Source organism: Bipolaris zeicola (assembly GCF_000523435.1).
Source record: "Bipolaris zeicola 26-R-13 unplaced genomic scaffold scaffold_6, whole genome shotgun sequence".
Lineage (NCBI taxonomy): Eukaryota > Fungi > Ascomycota > Dothideomycetes > Pleosporales > Pleosporaceae > Bipolaris > Bipolaris zeicola.
In genome coordinates, this window is record NW_006912055.1 from 1 (window position 1) to 14861 (window position 14861).

Sequence of the window (14861 nt, forward strand, 5' to 3'; positions counted from 1 at the left end):
GGGTTGGGGGTTGGGGGGACTCCATGATCAAATGCTAGCCGCGGGGCTGCTCTCTTGTGGCACGGTTGATGATGGGTGTATAAACTTTGGGATGTTGCCCCCCCCCTTCTACATACACGATTCGAATAAGAAAATTGACAATCTTGTATCTGGATTTCCTTTGAATCATTCTTACTACAGTAAACCCAAATTAACCGGGCTCATCGGTTCCAAACAGCTGACGGAAAAATGACCACGCCATCCCAACCCATCTACCTCGCCGTGTGCCAAAAGCACACGCAATCAACCACTGCGGAGACGCTCGAGGCGCTGACGGGGCAGTGCCGCAAGGCCTCGAAGGCAGATCCCTCGCCGGATTTGATTCTCTTCCCCGAGGCCTACATTGGTGGTTACCCGCGAGGCGCCACGTTCGGTGCTGCCGTGGGAGGCCGTACAGCTGAAGGCAGAGAGCAGTATCTCAACTACTACAAGGATGCCGTTGACCTAGGGGATACACCCGAGGGAGCTGGAGAAAAGTGGGTGAAGAGGGAATTGGAGGGGCAGGAGGAAGGGAGTTCGGGCAGAGTGCGACGGGGCGACGGGACGCGAGAGAAGCTTGAGCAGGTGGCAAAGGAGACGGGGATCTTCATTGTTACGGGTTTGGTTGAGCGGTCTGGCGGTACGCTGTACTGTGCCGTTGTCTATGTTTGTCCCAAGTTGGGAGGTGGGTCTTATGCGTACTCAAGTTACAGGGGTATTTAGTAGGAGCTGACATGGTACCAGTGATTGGCAAGAGGCGAAAGGTGATGCCAGTAAGTTTACCCTTTTGAGATTCATGTTGGTCGTTCCAGACTTGGGAAGCTGAGTTATGTTGGTCAGACTGGAAGCGAGCGCCTGATCTGGGGTCAGGGACAGCCATCCTCGCTCCGTGCTGTCACGACGGACATCAAGGGTGTGCATATCACGCTCGCGGCCGCAATCTGCTGGGAGAACTACATGCCGCTATTGCGCCATTCCCTCTACAGTCAGAATGTCAACCTCTATCTGGCGCCGACAGCGGACGCGCGTGAGACTTGGTCAGCCCTCATGACAACTGTAGCTTGTGAGGGTAGATGCTACGTCTTGAGTGCGAACCAATGCTTGAAGAAACAGAACCAGCCAGCCTGGATTTACGGAGAGAAGTCCGAAAGCGAAGACTTTGTGTCGCGAGGCGGTTCGTGCATTGTATCCCCGCTAGGCGAGATGCTCAAAGGGCCTCTGTGGGAGGATGACGATGGCATGATGATGGTCGCAGCCGACTTTGATGATTGCCTGAGAGGCAGACTGGACCTGGACGTTGCTGGAAGTTACTCGAGGTATGATTATTTTCACGCTTGGCTTTTTGGTGTACTTTTACTAATGCAGTCAAAAGAAACGATTCGTTCAAGCTGAGCGTTACGGGACTCGACATTAGCCCCCCACTTTGAAGGTTGTCTGGCTTTGCGAGCAGCATGTCGGTAATATCGGAATAGTAATCCAGCTTCCGCCGAGGTCCGCTTGTGCAACACAGCGGCAGCACAAAGACCATGGATGATGGATTACGAATTGTGCGACATTGCTGAGACGGTAGCTGCTAGTATAGTCGTATTCCAAAGAAATGATAGGATCCACCAATTCAGCCATGAACCATATACCATGACTCGAGTGAACGTGTGAATACAATAGCTGTTTCCATGTAGCCAGGAGCGTACGTACGCCCGCCGAACCATCCCTAAGCCTAGAGGGGCCTTGCAGAGCTCTTAGAAAATTGCGGGTCGCGGGCGGAGCGGACCGCCTCCATGTCATTTCGAGGACAAATTAGACAGCTTTCTCGCACGCCGGCAGACTGCAAGCAACGGGAGGCCTTACTTGCATGTGTCTCGCATGCAGCATTTCCTTAGCAGAAATCCTGTGGGCAGGCGGTCGGGTCTAACCCCAAATCAGGCTAGTGAATTTTGGATGAAATCCGGTCGCACTGCATGTGCCGCACATGAGGCTGAATGGATTTCCCTACCGGCACTTGTAAGCGCCAAAAAAACACCATTAACTCGTTTTGGATATCCCTACCGCTTCACCAGACGAATGGGAGACTTACGCGAGGCCCATATGGTGGACCCCCATCCAGCGAAGAAAATCGGAGCCCATCTAGCACGGCTGACAATGGGTCGTGGACTTGTGCTTTGCCACTGCCAACAAGGACTAAAGATCAATTCGATGAAACAGGAAACCTGCTTCCGAAATTCACAATGGTCAAGCTGTCCCATCCAACAGTCAATTATATTCCTTCGCTCCACCTCGCACACCACATATGCAATCTCATTGGCCCAATCCGCAAAGACAGGAACGACGATATCGGCCACAGGGCTATCTAGATCCCTTACGTTTCACAACAAAATAGCGGTCAATCCTACAAGATCTAGTCAGCATCGGGCGCGAAAGGGCGTGCAAAGTCCCTGCATATAACAGGCCAAGACAAAGCCTGCTCCCCGGACCCGCCGCGTGCAGCCCCTCACAGTCTTTAGCGAGTCATCCAACATATGCCAAAAGACTGAACGTTACATTCGTTTGTACAATGTGTGAATCATCCAAAGGAGCCATTGTGCTTCATTGGCGGAATATCATGCTTGTTTGTTTTTGTAGTGGAGACGAACGGGTAGTAACTAAACGTAGATATTGGTGACTGAACCCACCTGAGTGCCTTATTACCTGGTAGGAAGTCGCCTCCAGTACCCTTTTTTTTCTCTTGCCCTTTCTTCTTACCTTATTTGCCCTCGAGTGCGAGTGGCGAGTTGCATCCGTTGCCCCACGTGTTTGTCCAACGTGCCCGTTTGACCAGGTTGGCCTGGCTCCCCCTCACTATTCACGCAAACACACGAAACTGCGAATCCGATTTCGATTTAGAAGAGTCTTTTACCTCTGGCTATTGGAAAGTAGATAAGGTAGGGTCATCAAACCATATACGAGATTATGGTCACTTCTGCCAATGGGGTTAAAGTGCCCACCGTATCTTCGGAAGTCGCAGATGACTCTCAAAGCGATTCCATTGAAGAAGGTAACGGGGAACAGCTAGAACGAGAGAAAAGCAGGGCAAGTTGGAAAGACCCGGGTCCGCCTCCAGATGGTGGGCTTCGCGCCTGGACCCAGGTCCTAGTGGGCCATTTGGTCATCATGAACACCTGGTGAGATACCTTAAACTCCTACTTTGATTGCATAGCAGAAATGACTCGAAAACGTGCTTACACCAGTCCAGGGGCAATATCAACTCATTCGGTGTCTATGAAACCTACTACGTGGATTTCCTGAAGCGCTCACATGCCGATGTAGCGTGGATTGGGAGCGTGCAGGTCTTCCTAGTATTCTTCATCGGCACATTCTCAGGCCGTTTGACGGATGCAGGATATTTCCGTGCAATCTTCTGTGAGTGACAAATTCTTCGAAAGTCATGTCGCTACTATGAAAAGAATGACCCGCTCATTCGTCCTAGCATTCGGAACCGCATTGACTTTGCTCGGTATCTTCATGGCCTCTATTTCCACGCAGTACTGGCACTTGTTTCTCGCTCAGGGAATCTGCGTCGGTGTCGGTGCGGGATGTCTATTCTGCCCTGCTCTTGCAATCGTCTCGACGTATTTTGCGAAGAGAAAGATGCTGGCCATTGGCATTTGCGCATGCGGCAGTGCGACGGGCGGATTGGTCTACCCGGCCATGTTTCAGCAACTAGTCCCAGCAGTTGGATATGGCTGGACCATGAGGGCTTTGGGTTTTACCACTACAGCCTGCTTGGTTCTCTCGAACATTTTGGCCAAACCAAGACTTCCGCCTTACAGCTCGGGACCGATTGTTGATCTCGCTGCGTTCAAAGAGGCTTCCTACAGCCTATTTGCGGTTGGTATCTTTTTGACATTCTGGGGCGTCTACTTTGCTTTCTACTATGTGAGCTCATTCGGTGTCGATATCATCGGCATACCTCAAAACGAGTCTTTCAACTTGTTTTTGGTGCTTAACGGTGTTGGTATTATAGGTCGCACTCTCCCTGCTTACCTAGCGGACCGATATACTGGACCCATGAATATCCTTCTCATGGTCACTGCTGCTTCAATTGTTTGCGCCTGGGCGATGATTGGCATCACATCTCGCGGAGGGCTCTATGCATGGACTGTAGTTTACGGTGTTGTAGGAAACGGTCTTCAAGCAATGTTCCCAGCTACTTTGAGTAGCTTGACGACTGATTTAAAGAAAGCGGGAGTGAGAATGGGCATGATCTTCGTAAGTTTCCAAACCGCGAGAATCATGTTGCAAGAGGACAGCGACTAACTATAATTGCAGACGATTGTGAGTTTCTCAGTCTTGACGGGTCCACCAATTGCGGGTATTTTGATCACGAAGAATGATGGCCACTATGTTTACGCCCAAGCATTTGCTGCAGCATCAATGGTTGCAGGCTTCCTTCTGCTATGCGGTGCCAGGGTTGCGGTGACTGGCAAAGTTTTGTTCTACAAGATTTAGGGACACGTGGCTGACATGAAGGATTCGAGGGTCCGAAGGATTCAAAGTGATATTCGGTTGCGTTACCAGAAGCGTCGCCGAGGAGATACATGTGGAGGAAGGGGAATGGGGACTAGCATAGGACTGGATAACAGACTAGTTTTGAATATAAATTTGTGGAGAAGAAATACAGCTCCTGACACCTGTACCAATGCATTGAGTATATGGATATCCGCATGATAGCATGGGTCCAACCAGTGCCGCGGCATTGCAGGGTAGTAAAAGTGCGGCGTAGCACAAGCGGGTGGGTTGAATACGCAATCCACCCCACTGGGTCGTATTGGGGCTGCTCACCCGAAAGCGGCAAAAGGCAGCGCCCTGCGGTCTTGGCAAAAATCTAGAATGTGACGAACGAGTGGCGCCTGGTGCGCGGGTATTGCACGCCCTCGCTTACCAGGTACAGTAGGTGTTGTTGCAGTCATGTAACATGCACGTAAATAGCCCACTCGTCGCCCACGGCTCTGCCACTCTGCTCAGTCACTTCTCTCAAGTTTGCAATTCAACCAACAATACCTCTCCTCATCTACCTACTATTCCAATCTGTCGCGAAGAGTATTCCAGCGTTTCTTCAGCGTACGTATCTAGCTGCCCACCCGGCCCCTTATATCCGGAAATATACGTAGCAACAGCTTACTAACTTTCTCATTGCAGACAATGACTGAAGCAACGCAACTCGTCTACCAGCGAGATGGCCAATGCCTGCTCCACGGCGCCAAAGTCGTCTCCATCGTCCCAGTATCTGAACTCCCGCCACCAGACAAGGACCTGGTGAAAGATGCATCAGATGTAGAACACGCCATCATTACCGACTCAACCATCTTCCACGTCCAGGGCGGCGGCCAACCCTCAGACATCGGAACCATGGCCCCTTCAGATGACGCAGCAACCAAAGACACGCCTACATTTCAAGTAAAATCCGTCCGGCAACCCGCCCAGGGCAACCAAATCCTGCATTTCGGCCGCTTCGACCCCTCCAACGGAACTGCCAACCCACCCTTTACCACGGGAGCCGAACTCCAGCAGCACGTAGATGCTGAGAAGCGCCTGCTGCACTCGCGGCTCCACAGCGCCGGCCACATCATGAGTCTAGCCATCCACGCGCTCTGCCGCGAAGGTGTTCTACCCCCGCTCAAAGAATCAAAAGCATCGCACTACCCAGACTCTGCTTCCGTCGTCTTCATCGGCAGCCTCGAAGCAAAGCACAAGGACGTTATCCAAGCCAAGACGGACGAGTTTGTCAAGTCTGCGCGGCCAATTAAGATTCATTGGTGGTCGATGGAGGAGCTGATGCAGAAGTGCTATGCGAGTGAGGGGTTTGCGTTGCCTGAGGGAGAAACGATGGGCAGGGTGGTGGAGATGGAGGGGCTGGGGAGTTATCCGTGTGGTGGGACGCATGTGCAGGATTGTAGTCAGGTGGGTAGGATTGAGGTTAAGAAGATTGCGAGGTCAAAGGGTACGACTAAGGTATCGTATCGTGTTGCGTAGGGTATCCTTATGCAGAGTGGCTTCATTCAAGAGAACGTTGGGCTTCTGATCGTAGCTATGGTGGCGCGTCTTTTTACGGATTGTAGTCTCATAGTTCCAAAGTAGAGGAAATAGATTACGATTTAGAAGTTTATACCAAATATGGTTCGAATATGGGACTAGTGTACTACTATTTTTTGCGATAGTCTCAGTTCACTGAATCGAAACAAGTAAAGACATGAATATACCGTACTTTTTGACATTTCTGAATGTAATTTACTTCCGCTCCGATCAGAGTTTCGCAGTATTTGCGATCAGCGCTGACTCGTGAATCCAATTTCCTTTTCTTTACATTATTTTCCTTACTACTCCTGGACTTAAATCCGATGAGATCAATGAATATTCGACATGAACAACATATTTTGCCGTCGTCAAAGGATTTAAGAGGCCGTGGTTGAGAGAATACTCCAGACCCCGCTGGAGTCGAGGAGAGTTTGCTAGAGATGCGGCTGACGAGGGGAGATAAATATAGAGGCTGCTCCCTAAGACTCGGGTGAATACCAGATTTATATTGAGATGCAGAAGTGCTTTTCCACAATCTCTAACTTGCGCACATGGTTTTCACATTGTGTGCCTTTTCAAAGGCATGACCAAAAGCACCAAAGATCGAGTGATTTCGTATCGCCGGAGACATATATTGGATGGAAAGTGACGGGGCATATATTAGCTTAAAAACACCTACGATACTACCAGAACATAGCGCATTAGTATATAAACAGTTTGTAGTGTGAGTGTGAAGAAGAGGGGAGGCGCACGATGCGGAGGCTGGCAGCGCGGCTGACATGGACGAGCTTGGGCCAAGTCGACCAACGTCACCGTTGCCCTGCCGCCTGCCTGACTGCCGTGAGTGCCTGGAGCTCCACTCCATTCCAAGCCCTAGATCCTCGACACCCACACCTGCTGCCGCCCGGTCTTGCTCACGCGCAGGCAGAAACAGCAAAAAGAAAAAGAAGACCACCTCACCTTCCCTTGAAATTACCGCAATCCTATTGGCGCCATGTGGGACGACGAGGACAATAATCCATATGGATCCTTTGCCCGCCACGATTCAAACGCTTCAGATATCCCTGGCCTGGCTTCACCTACTGCCCGTAAGGCTTCTTGATGTCCGGCCAAGTAACTGCCAGCATGGTCAACTGACAGCAGCAAAGTTCCGTATCGTCCCGCCACTCCTCCCTCTGAGGCATCCTCCCCCGCACATGGCTCGCCCGAGTACATCGGCCAGCGCGACCTGAGCGATATCGACTACAACGAAGATCGCGCCGATAATCTAGATGCAAAGGCGCCCAAGAAGGGTGGTTATGACGCGCGCGTAGAGCAATGGCTGTATGAGCAGCGGGATCAGCTTATTCTGATAACAGGTGCGGGGAAAGACGGTGTAAATTACATACAGTACACCATCAATTGTGGCGTAGGTGGACATGTCGTCGCGCATGGCAAGAGGCTAACGGGCATAGGGTCTCGAGGTCAAGCGCAGATATTCCGAGTTCGCATCGCTGCGCGCTGAACTGGTCAGATTACACCCAACACTCGTTGTACCGCCGATCCCGGAGAAACACACCATGGCCGATTACGCCGCAAAACCGACAAAAGCAAAGGAAGACGCCGGGATTATTGAGCTGCGAAAGCGCATGTTGGCTGTCTTCTTGAATAGGTGTAGGAAAATGAAGGACATCCTGGAAGATGGAGTCTTCTGGAGGTTCCTTGATCCCTACACGAGTTGGGTACGTTACTTTCATGGAATCTCTTTGCATGTGCGGAATTGATGTGCGCTAGGCCGACGTTCTGAACAGTCCACCCATCTCCAACATCCCCAAGCAAATCCTCAAAGCACCCCCACTAGATCCCGCAAACCCCACGCAAGCGCATAGCTACCTCCCTGTTCCTTCATCATCCGCCAAACTCAAGTCTGGCGGCGCAACCTCTAGCTCCGGCACACCAGTAGCGCCTGCCAACAATGCAGCTTTGCCTTCAGCAGCCGCGCATACCACGCCAGGCCCCGCCATCTTTGGCCGTTTCCCTCCTGAGACAAGAGACATGTCAGAAGAAGAATTGGATCCATACTTTGTCAGTTTCGAGAACTCCTCGAAAGACCTCGAAAACTTGCTGCAGGGCCCTATGGAGAAGGTTAACAGGCGGTTACTTATGCATCTTGGAAACTGGGGAGAAGACATGGCCGATCTGGGTGCGCGATTCAACGCCTTCTCGCTCTCCGAACAAACACAAACACTTGCTGCCGCTATCGAAAAGGTCGGACAGGCAGTTGATTCGACTTATATCGCAACCACCGAACTATCGTCATCTCTTAGCGCAAGCTTTTCCGAACCGATGCGCGAAAGCGCGCAATTCGCCGGAGTCGTGCGTTCGATTCTTCGATACCGAGTACTCAAGAGGATACAGGAAGATATGACAAAGGACGAGCTGGAGAAGAAGCGCAACTTGCTTGAATCGCTGGAACGAAGTGAGGCAGAGTCAAAACGCTTGGAACAACATCTGAGCGGAGTCGGCCATGCGCCCTCACGGAGTCGTGCGGCTTCATACAGCTCACAGCGCAGTGGTAGTGACCCCGATCAACAAGGCCGGTCAGAGGACGATAGGGCATCGATAGACTCCGACTTTCCTCCAACACATAGCGACCCGCCGTCAAGCGCTCAAGGGGCCCCTGATAGTTACTCTCCTCCCTCTAACCAGCATAAGAAGACGGCTAGCGGGAACTTTGTAACCAACAAATTATTCGGCTCCATCACGCATGCTTTCAGGGGCATGGCAGACGTTGATCCAGAGAAGACACGGCGGGATCAGATAGGCAAGACGAGGGATAGTTTAGTGCAGGTAAATACACAAGACGAAGTGTGAGTATAACAAAGATGCTAACAACGAACAGCTCGAACAAGCACTAGGTGTTGCAGAGAAGGATACCAAGGATGCAAGTGCAGGCGTGATGAAGGACTTGCGGAGATTCCAGAACGAAAAGGAAGAAGATTTGCGACGCTACATGGTAAGCAACTTACTTCTTTGATGATAGCTTGTATACCAAATACTAACCAGTTTTTCTAGATGGAGTTCGCACAATGTCACATTGACTGGGCAAAACGCAACAAGGCAGCATGGGAAGAAGCAAGAGCCGAAGTGGAGAACATTGCGCCTCAGCCCGGCGAGGAATACCCCCGAACGTCTGACGATTTCGATGCACGGGAGCAGTAGTAATGGGTAATGAATGAAAGGGGGATGACGGCATCGATTTGTCTTGTAGATTCTTTCACAAGCAAAAACCCGCAATGCCTCAAAACAGCTTGTAGAGAATTCGAGTCCAAAACTCTTCCAAATCCACAGAATAGAGCGTATATGATGCTCAACTGATTTGCTAACAACAAACAACGCCTATACATGTGTATATGCTCCCATATGTTTTACATCCGAAAAAAAGCCGTCTTTATCGTCAAAACTTCTTCCCAGTCTTTTTGTATTCTGTCTTCTCCTTATTCAAAGTTTTTCCAAAAACAATATTCTTTACGCTGTAAGCGCACTGCTCAAGCCCAGAATGCCCATGCCCGCAAAGGCACTTACAAAGCACAGTCGCCGGCTATTTGTCAAGTCCAAACTCTCACCTAGCAACTGCAAGCTCACCATGGCCATGATACCCGCTGTAACGGCAAACATGCAGCCGTAAATCGTGTCCATCTCCCCGTCTTCGGTGCCGCTGCCTCGGCCGCGGCCTTGCACTTTGAACCAGAGCGCTGCCACGCCGGCGCCCAGCGGTTGACTGACGCCGCCGAGGATTGTGGAGATGAGCATTGCTTTCCATCGGGAGTTGATAGCTAGGTAGAGGGGGAGGGCAAGGGCGAAGCCTTCGGTGATGTTGTGGACGAAGAGTGCGAGGAAGATGGAGAAGCCGAGCGTTGGGTTTGCGTGGTTGGTAGCATATGTGATGAAGCCTTCTGGAATCTTGTGAAGTGCGATTGCGGTACTGGTTTGTAGGCCAAGAGAGAGGAAAACGTTGGTAGGGACGTGGTGGTGGTGTTGAGATTGGGATAGATCGTGGCCGTGGCCGTGGTTGTGGTTATGGTTATGGTTGTGTCCGTGGAAGTGAGAATCATGCGACGAGTGAGAGGAGACCGAGGAGCTACGACTGTGTTTGTGCGCTGGGGTGATATGATTTGTGTTGGTGCTTGCATGGCCATTTGCGGGCGGTAGGCTAGCAAGAGAGCTTTCCAAAGTGGCCGGAACAGATCTCGTGGGAATCAGAGGAGTGGTCTCATCTACATCCTCCAATACTAACTTCCGGTCGTGCGGACCTTGTGAGTTTTGGTTCCTATTCACAGCAGATGGTCGTATAGCTGTCAGGCTGCCAAGGGACTTCCTCGACTGCAAACGCGTGGGCCGGATCTCGCAGAAATCGCCATAGCATTCCCCGTTGTGGTTATTGTCACATGCTTTCTCGGCTCGAGTTACCAGTTGAGACATTTTGGACGAGATAGACTTGTGCAGTGATGGTCTTTGTGATTGGCCAGCATTCGAGGTCTCGCTACTGGTTCCATACGCCCGGTGTTCGTGGTGTGCTTCTGTGTGCGGCAATCCAGGTTGTTGCTCTTGCATCGGTTCGTGCGAATGGCCATGCTCTTCCTCGTCTTTTAGGTGTTCTTCATCACCGTGCTCATCGTTGCAGTCTACAACTGAATGCGGAATATACTTGTGTAGTATCCCAGAGAGGACGGAAATGCCAAGAGCACCAACTAGAAAGCATCCAATCATTGTTAATATCGCATTCCTTGGTGACATACCGCCACCTACTAAATACTTCTTTGCTGAGGGAAGCATGCTATACAATGATGAAAAGATCTAAAGCTCGGATTAATTGATGGAAAACATAGTGCAGATGGGCGTGGAAACTCACCATAACGCCAAAAGAAAGACTCAGTCCCGTCGACAGAAAAGCATTACTTTGCTCAATTTTGAAGTTCTTCTTGCCCGGAAACTGACGAATAATAACATCAACACATATTATCGAGGCTGGTCAATGTCAGTCTGAAGATTCGTCGCCAGAGCTGCCTGACCCAAGAATCAAGCTACGGAGGACGGGTCTGTTCTTACCGCCGAATGTACACGCTATTCACGCGTTAGCCCGAATTCTTATTAGAGTGTAAAGCAGATCGGCAAGCAGCTGCTGTACGACTGTGTAGAAACATACCAATACCACTGACCGCGGTCATGATCCACCCGCGGGTGTCATTGTCGAGTCCCATGATGTTCCTGCAGGTACTGAGCGGAATGACGTCGGTATCCCGAGTCCCCGGTGGGTATTGTTTGAATGGATTGTAGCGGAATAGTCGCCAAAAGGCCCTGTCTATCGGAGCAGACGCGGCAGAGCGATAAGAGGATGTAGATTGGAGTATATACAAAGAAAGAGACCCTGGGTCAGATGAGCCGTGTTTCTTCGCACCGTGTTGGCCTCCTAGCGCGCCATCTTGCAGATGTGAGACTTGGGACTAGCGGCTTGGCGAAAGGGCTGAATAACGCGTGGCGTCATTGGCCAGACTCGACTTGTCGCGAAACTCATCATTGACAGTTCTGAGACGTCAAGGGAATGCTGGTTTGGGCACCCATGCAGTAATGAAGAGTCTAGGGTGGTGTAGAGAAAACAAGATGCTTACATTGCGTTGTTTCCAATGGGAGAACAGGGAGAAGAGTACGGAGCATGTGACACTGCGGAGTAGGCACATGGTGGCGGTGTGTGTGACCACAATGCTCATGACGTGGGGTAACTCAGTGACATATCATAGTAGCATGGAGCTAGCTTTGGATGGATTTCCACACCGGCACAAATATCATTGAACTAAGGGTGCGGCGAGACACACAGAAAGAAAAGTCTAGCGCCCACACTCTGGGTGGATACGCATGAAATTGCCAACGGCGAAACAACATCTTCAAAAGTCCTCAAACGACCTGCTTTGTGCCAGTCGGAGGACATGTTTTCATTTGAATGATGGCAATGATCAGCCCGGAAAGGCTACAAACGCCTTCCCACCGTTACGCTATGCATGACAAAGAAAAGAAGAACGCTAAATGTTAAGATACAGAGGAGAAAGGAAAATCGTAATCTAGGGGCGGTAGTTGAAATGCTTATTGTCCCGGTATCCTGGGAAGAGGAATCTTGCTCCACGAACCGGGGCCATGCTCGGGCTTCTCGTTGATCACCAGCAGATTGGGCGAGGAACAGTAGCCACCGGGCTCTACCTTTCGCGTGCGTTCAACATAATGTCCGGCGAGCTGCACCTCTGTCGCATTCTGTGCAAAGGCTGCAGCTGGGTTATCAAAAACCCAGACCTTGTCTGTGACAACCTCGCCAGGCTCCTCAGCGAAGCGTTCCTGCATCTCGGGGAACCCAACAAAGTAGTTGAGAATGTCGTGGATCGGGGCGTAGAGGCGTTCTGGTCGACGGATCAACGAGAGCCAGCTCAAGGTTTTCTCGTCGTAGGCCACCCGGACAAATGGATTCATGTAAATCCTAGACTGTGTAGGTCTACCTTTGCCCGACATCCGGTACTGGAGATCCGCGTTGATCAGGCAGCACTCGGATGCCTCCCAGAATTGCTCTTTGTCGTATCGGAACCGGAGAGGGGATAAATCGCGATTAGGCGACTGGGCCTGTGGGTCCGCAGCCTCTGCTGGTGCTCCGGCTCGGGCCTGGAACCACTTCGCTTCAAAAGCCACCATGCCGCCCCAGCAGCTTCGTACCCGTACAGCGTCCCTACCCTCGAGCACATCGTTCCTGCTTGTTGCCGTACCTGCGCTGGTGAACCACGGGAAGAAGGGCAAGCCGGTTACCATGCCGTCGTAATCTCGGGTTGCGAAGCGGTCGTAGAATTTGAAGGGCATGATGTGATCGACGGCACATGCTGCAGCATAGTCTGCGCGTCCGTTGGAGTCGATATTTGTTGCAAAGAGGAGCTGGGCGGCTTCGATGGGGTCGAAGTTGACATCGTTGAGGTAGAGGAGTTTGTCGAATTTCACTCCATGCGTGTCGATTGGAGCCAGCGCGCGATTGCGAACCTCGGCAAGGAACGCAATCCTTTTAAGGCGTTCCTCACCGTTCGGTAGTGTAATATGGGGCAGAGAAGCGAGGTCGAGATCTTCGGCTACGACAGTAGAATTGCCTTAACGGGTCAGTCAGTGGGGTCCGTCGCAACGTTGAAGAATACACTTACACTTGACTTTTTTTCGAAATGCCTTCAAAGATTGCTTGGTGACCGGGTCTGGGTTATCTTCATATATGCTCAAATGCACATTCTCCGGCCCTAGGAGATCAATGAGCTGGAGCACTTCCTTTCCCCAGGCCCCGGAAGTCAAGTCGCCTTTGTGCTCAGCGAGCGATGCCACTATAAACACGGTTTCATTGTATGGGTTTGCGCGGCCAGTAGTAATTGCGCGCTTGCGTAGTTCGTCATAGTGGAGTGGTCGGATAGTGTAACTCGGAAAGAAAGCGCCAGTGACGAGGACGAGAAGGATTAAAAGGTAAGGAATAGAGAATATGGACCAGTATATGAGGCGCAGGAGGGATCGCTTGCGTCGGCGCGGGGTGACGTAGTGGACGTATACGGCTCGGTCTGAGAGTTTGTTGACATTGGTCAAGGGCCAGGGCAAACGGTCAAGCCATGATGGCCTGGAAAAGGTGGTGGTGGTGTCCAAACGATCGCGACCAGCATCGTGCTGCTCTTCGTCTACAGAGTCTCGGGGGACCAGCTCATACTGATGTATGGGCTGGCGGGAGGATTTCAGCATCGAGAGGGTGGGCTCTGTGGTGAAAGGGGCCTAGCAGCGAGTCGGATGCGCCATCAAACGAACAGGTGGGTAGGGTAGGGGCGGGGCGAGGGCGAGAGAAGTGATAAAGTATGGCGTTGGCGCAGTACCAGTGGACTGGCTGGGGGGGATTACAAGTTGTGTTAAGAAAAAGGTAACCAGAGTCAAGTGCGTGGCCCAAGGTTCGCAAGGGTCCGAATGCGACGCGCAATTCACATGCCTTAGGCAAGGGCCCCCAAGACAGTAAAGTATTAGAAGAACACGAATGCATGCTTGTCCAGGAGACGCAGCAGACCTGGCCTGGTCACCCGTGAACCAACGGATGAAGCGCACCGATGCCGAGCACAGCCGTGTAGAGGCATGGGGGTGACCATGCCGGGGTGATGCGACGAGCGACCTGTCACCCCACAACGCCGACATGGCAACGCGTACAATTGCAACTGCATCAGCATGGATTGCGCTACGCTACACTTGCCATCCCTTGGACAGGGCGGAGCACCCCCATACTTAGTCGGACACGCTGCGTGTGGTTGTCGCAATCAAGTATTGCACCGTCGAGTTGCTGACGCCAACAACAGCGCCAACAATAATCATCGCAACCCGCCCCTTTTCTGGAGTTGAATGGGCGGGCACGGTTAGCGTTTAATGGCCTATGAATCTGTCCATGGGTGTGTGACCTTGGGTGCGCTTGCGAGGGAGGGGGAATGATGCTCGGCCGTTTCCAAAGGGCCGATGTCAGAGCTAATCACAAACACGCGCTTCCAGACTCGACGCCTATTGTTCCTCGATGCCCCCCTAACAAGACCGCCACAAAACCGTATCCTTCGTGCGAACCCACTCTGCCTGCTTATTCACTAGCAGCTATTGGTGACAAGCTTTGGCTAGCCATCCCGACTCCCGCATCTTGCGACACGACTTCAATTTTGGCGCATCATGTGGTTATATGTAATATACCCAGACTTTCAATGCCCAAAACTTAAAATATGTACGAGATAGGA

General features: G+C 51.6%; 5 protein-coding genes across 5 annotated transcripts; 4 read left to right on the plus strand and 1 right to left on the minus strand.

The window, feature by feature from the left end:
- Positions 1-228: 228 nt before the first annotated feature.
- COCCADRAFT_83227 (uncharacterized protein) lies at positions 229-1445 on the plus strand (the record flags this gene model as incomplete). The annotated part of the gene is made up of 4 exons (XM_007709155.1): positions 229-703; positions 763-791; positions 859-1334; positions 1391-1445. The coding sequence occupies 4 exons, from the start codon at positions 229-231 to the stop codon at positions 1443-1445; spliced, it is 1035 nt and encodes a 344-aa protein (XP_007707345.1).
- Positions 1446-2964: 1519 nt separating this feature from the next.
- On the plus strand, positions 2965-4503 carry COCCADRAFT_843 (uncharacterized protein; the record flags this gene model as incomplete). The annotated part of the gene is made up of 4 exons (XM_007709080.1): positions 2965-3176; positions 3248-3414; positions 3482-4263; positions 4324-4503. 4 exons carry the CDS (start codon positions 2965-2967, stop codon positions 4501-4503), a joined length of 1341 nt encoding a protein of 446 aa, XP_007707270.1.
- Positions 4504-5196: 693 nt separating this feature from the next.
- Positions 5197-6027, plus strand: COCCADRAFT_844 (uncharacterized protein; the record flags this gene model as incomplete). The annotated part of the gene is made up of 1 exon (XM_007709081.1): positions 5197-6027. One exon carries the CDS (start codon positions 5197-5199, stop codon positions 6025-6027), a length of 831 nt encoding a protein of 276 aa, XP_007707271.1.
- Positions 6028-7063: 1036 nt separating this feature from the next.
- Positions 7064-9270, plus strand: COCCADRAFT_83315 (uncharacterized protein; the record flags this gene model as incomplete). The annotated part of the gene is made up of 6 exons (XM_007709156.1): positions 7064-7157; positions 7218-7477; positions 7524-7790; positions 7843-8898; positions 8951-9064; positions 9124-9270. The coding sequence occupies 6 exons, from the start codon at positions 7064-7066 to the stop codon at positions 9268-9270; spliced, it is 1938 nt and encodes a 645-aa protein (XP_007707346.1).
- A 306-nt stretch (positions 9271-9576) lies between these two features.
- Positions 9577-13845, minus strand: COCCADRAFT_83116 (glycosyltransferase family 69 protein; the record flags this gene model as incomplete). Its single annotated transcript, XM_007709157.1, has 4 exons — positions 9577-10905; positions 10961-11076; positions 12291-13220; positions 13272-13845. The coding sequence occupies 4 exons, from the start codon at positions 13843-13845 to the stop codon at positions 9577-9579; spliced, it is 2949 nt and encodes a 982-aa protein (XP_007707347.1).
- Between the last annotated feature and the right edge of the window lie 1016 nt (positions 13846-14861).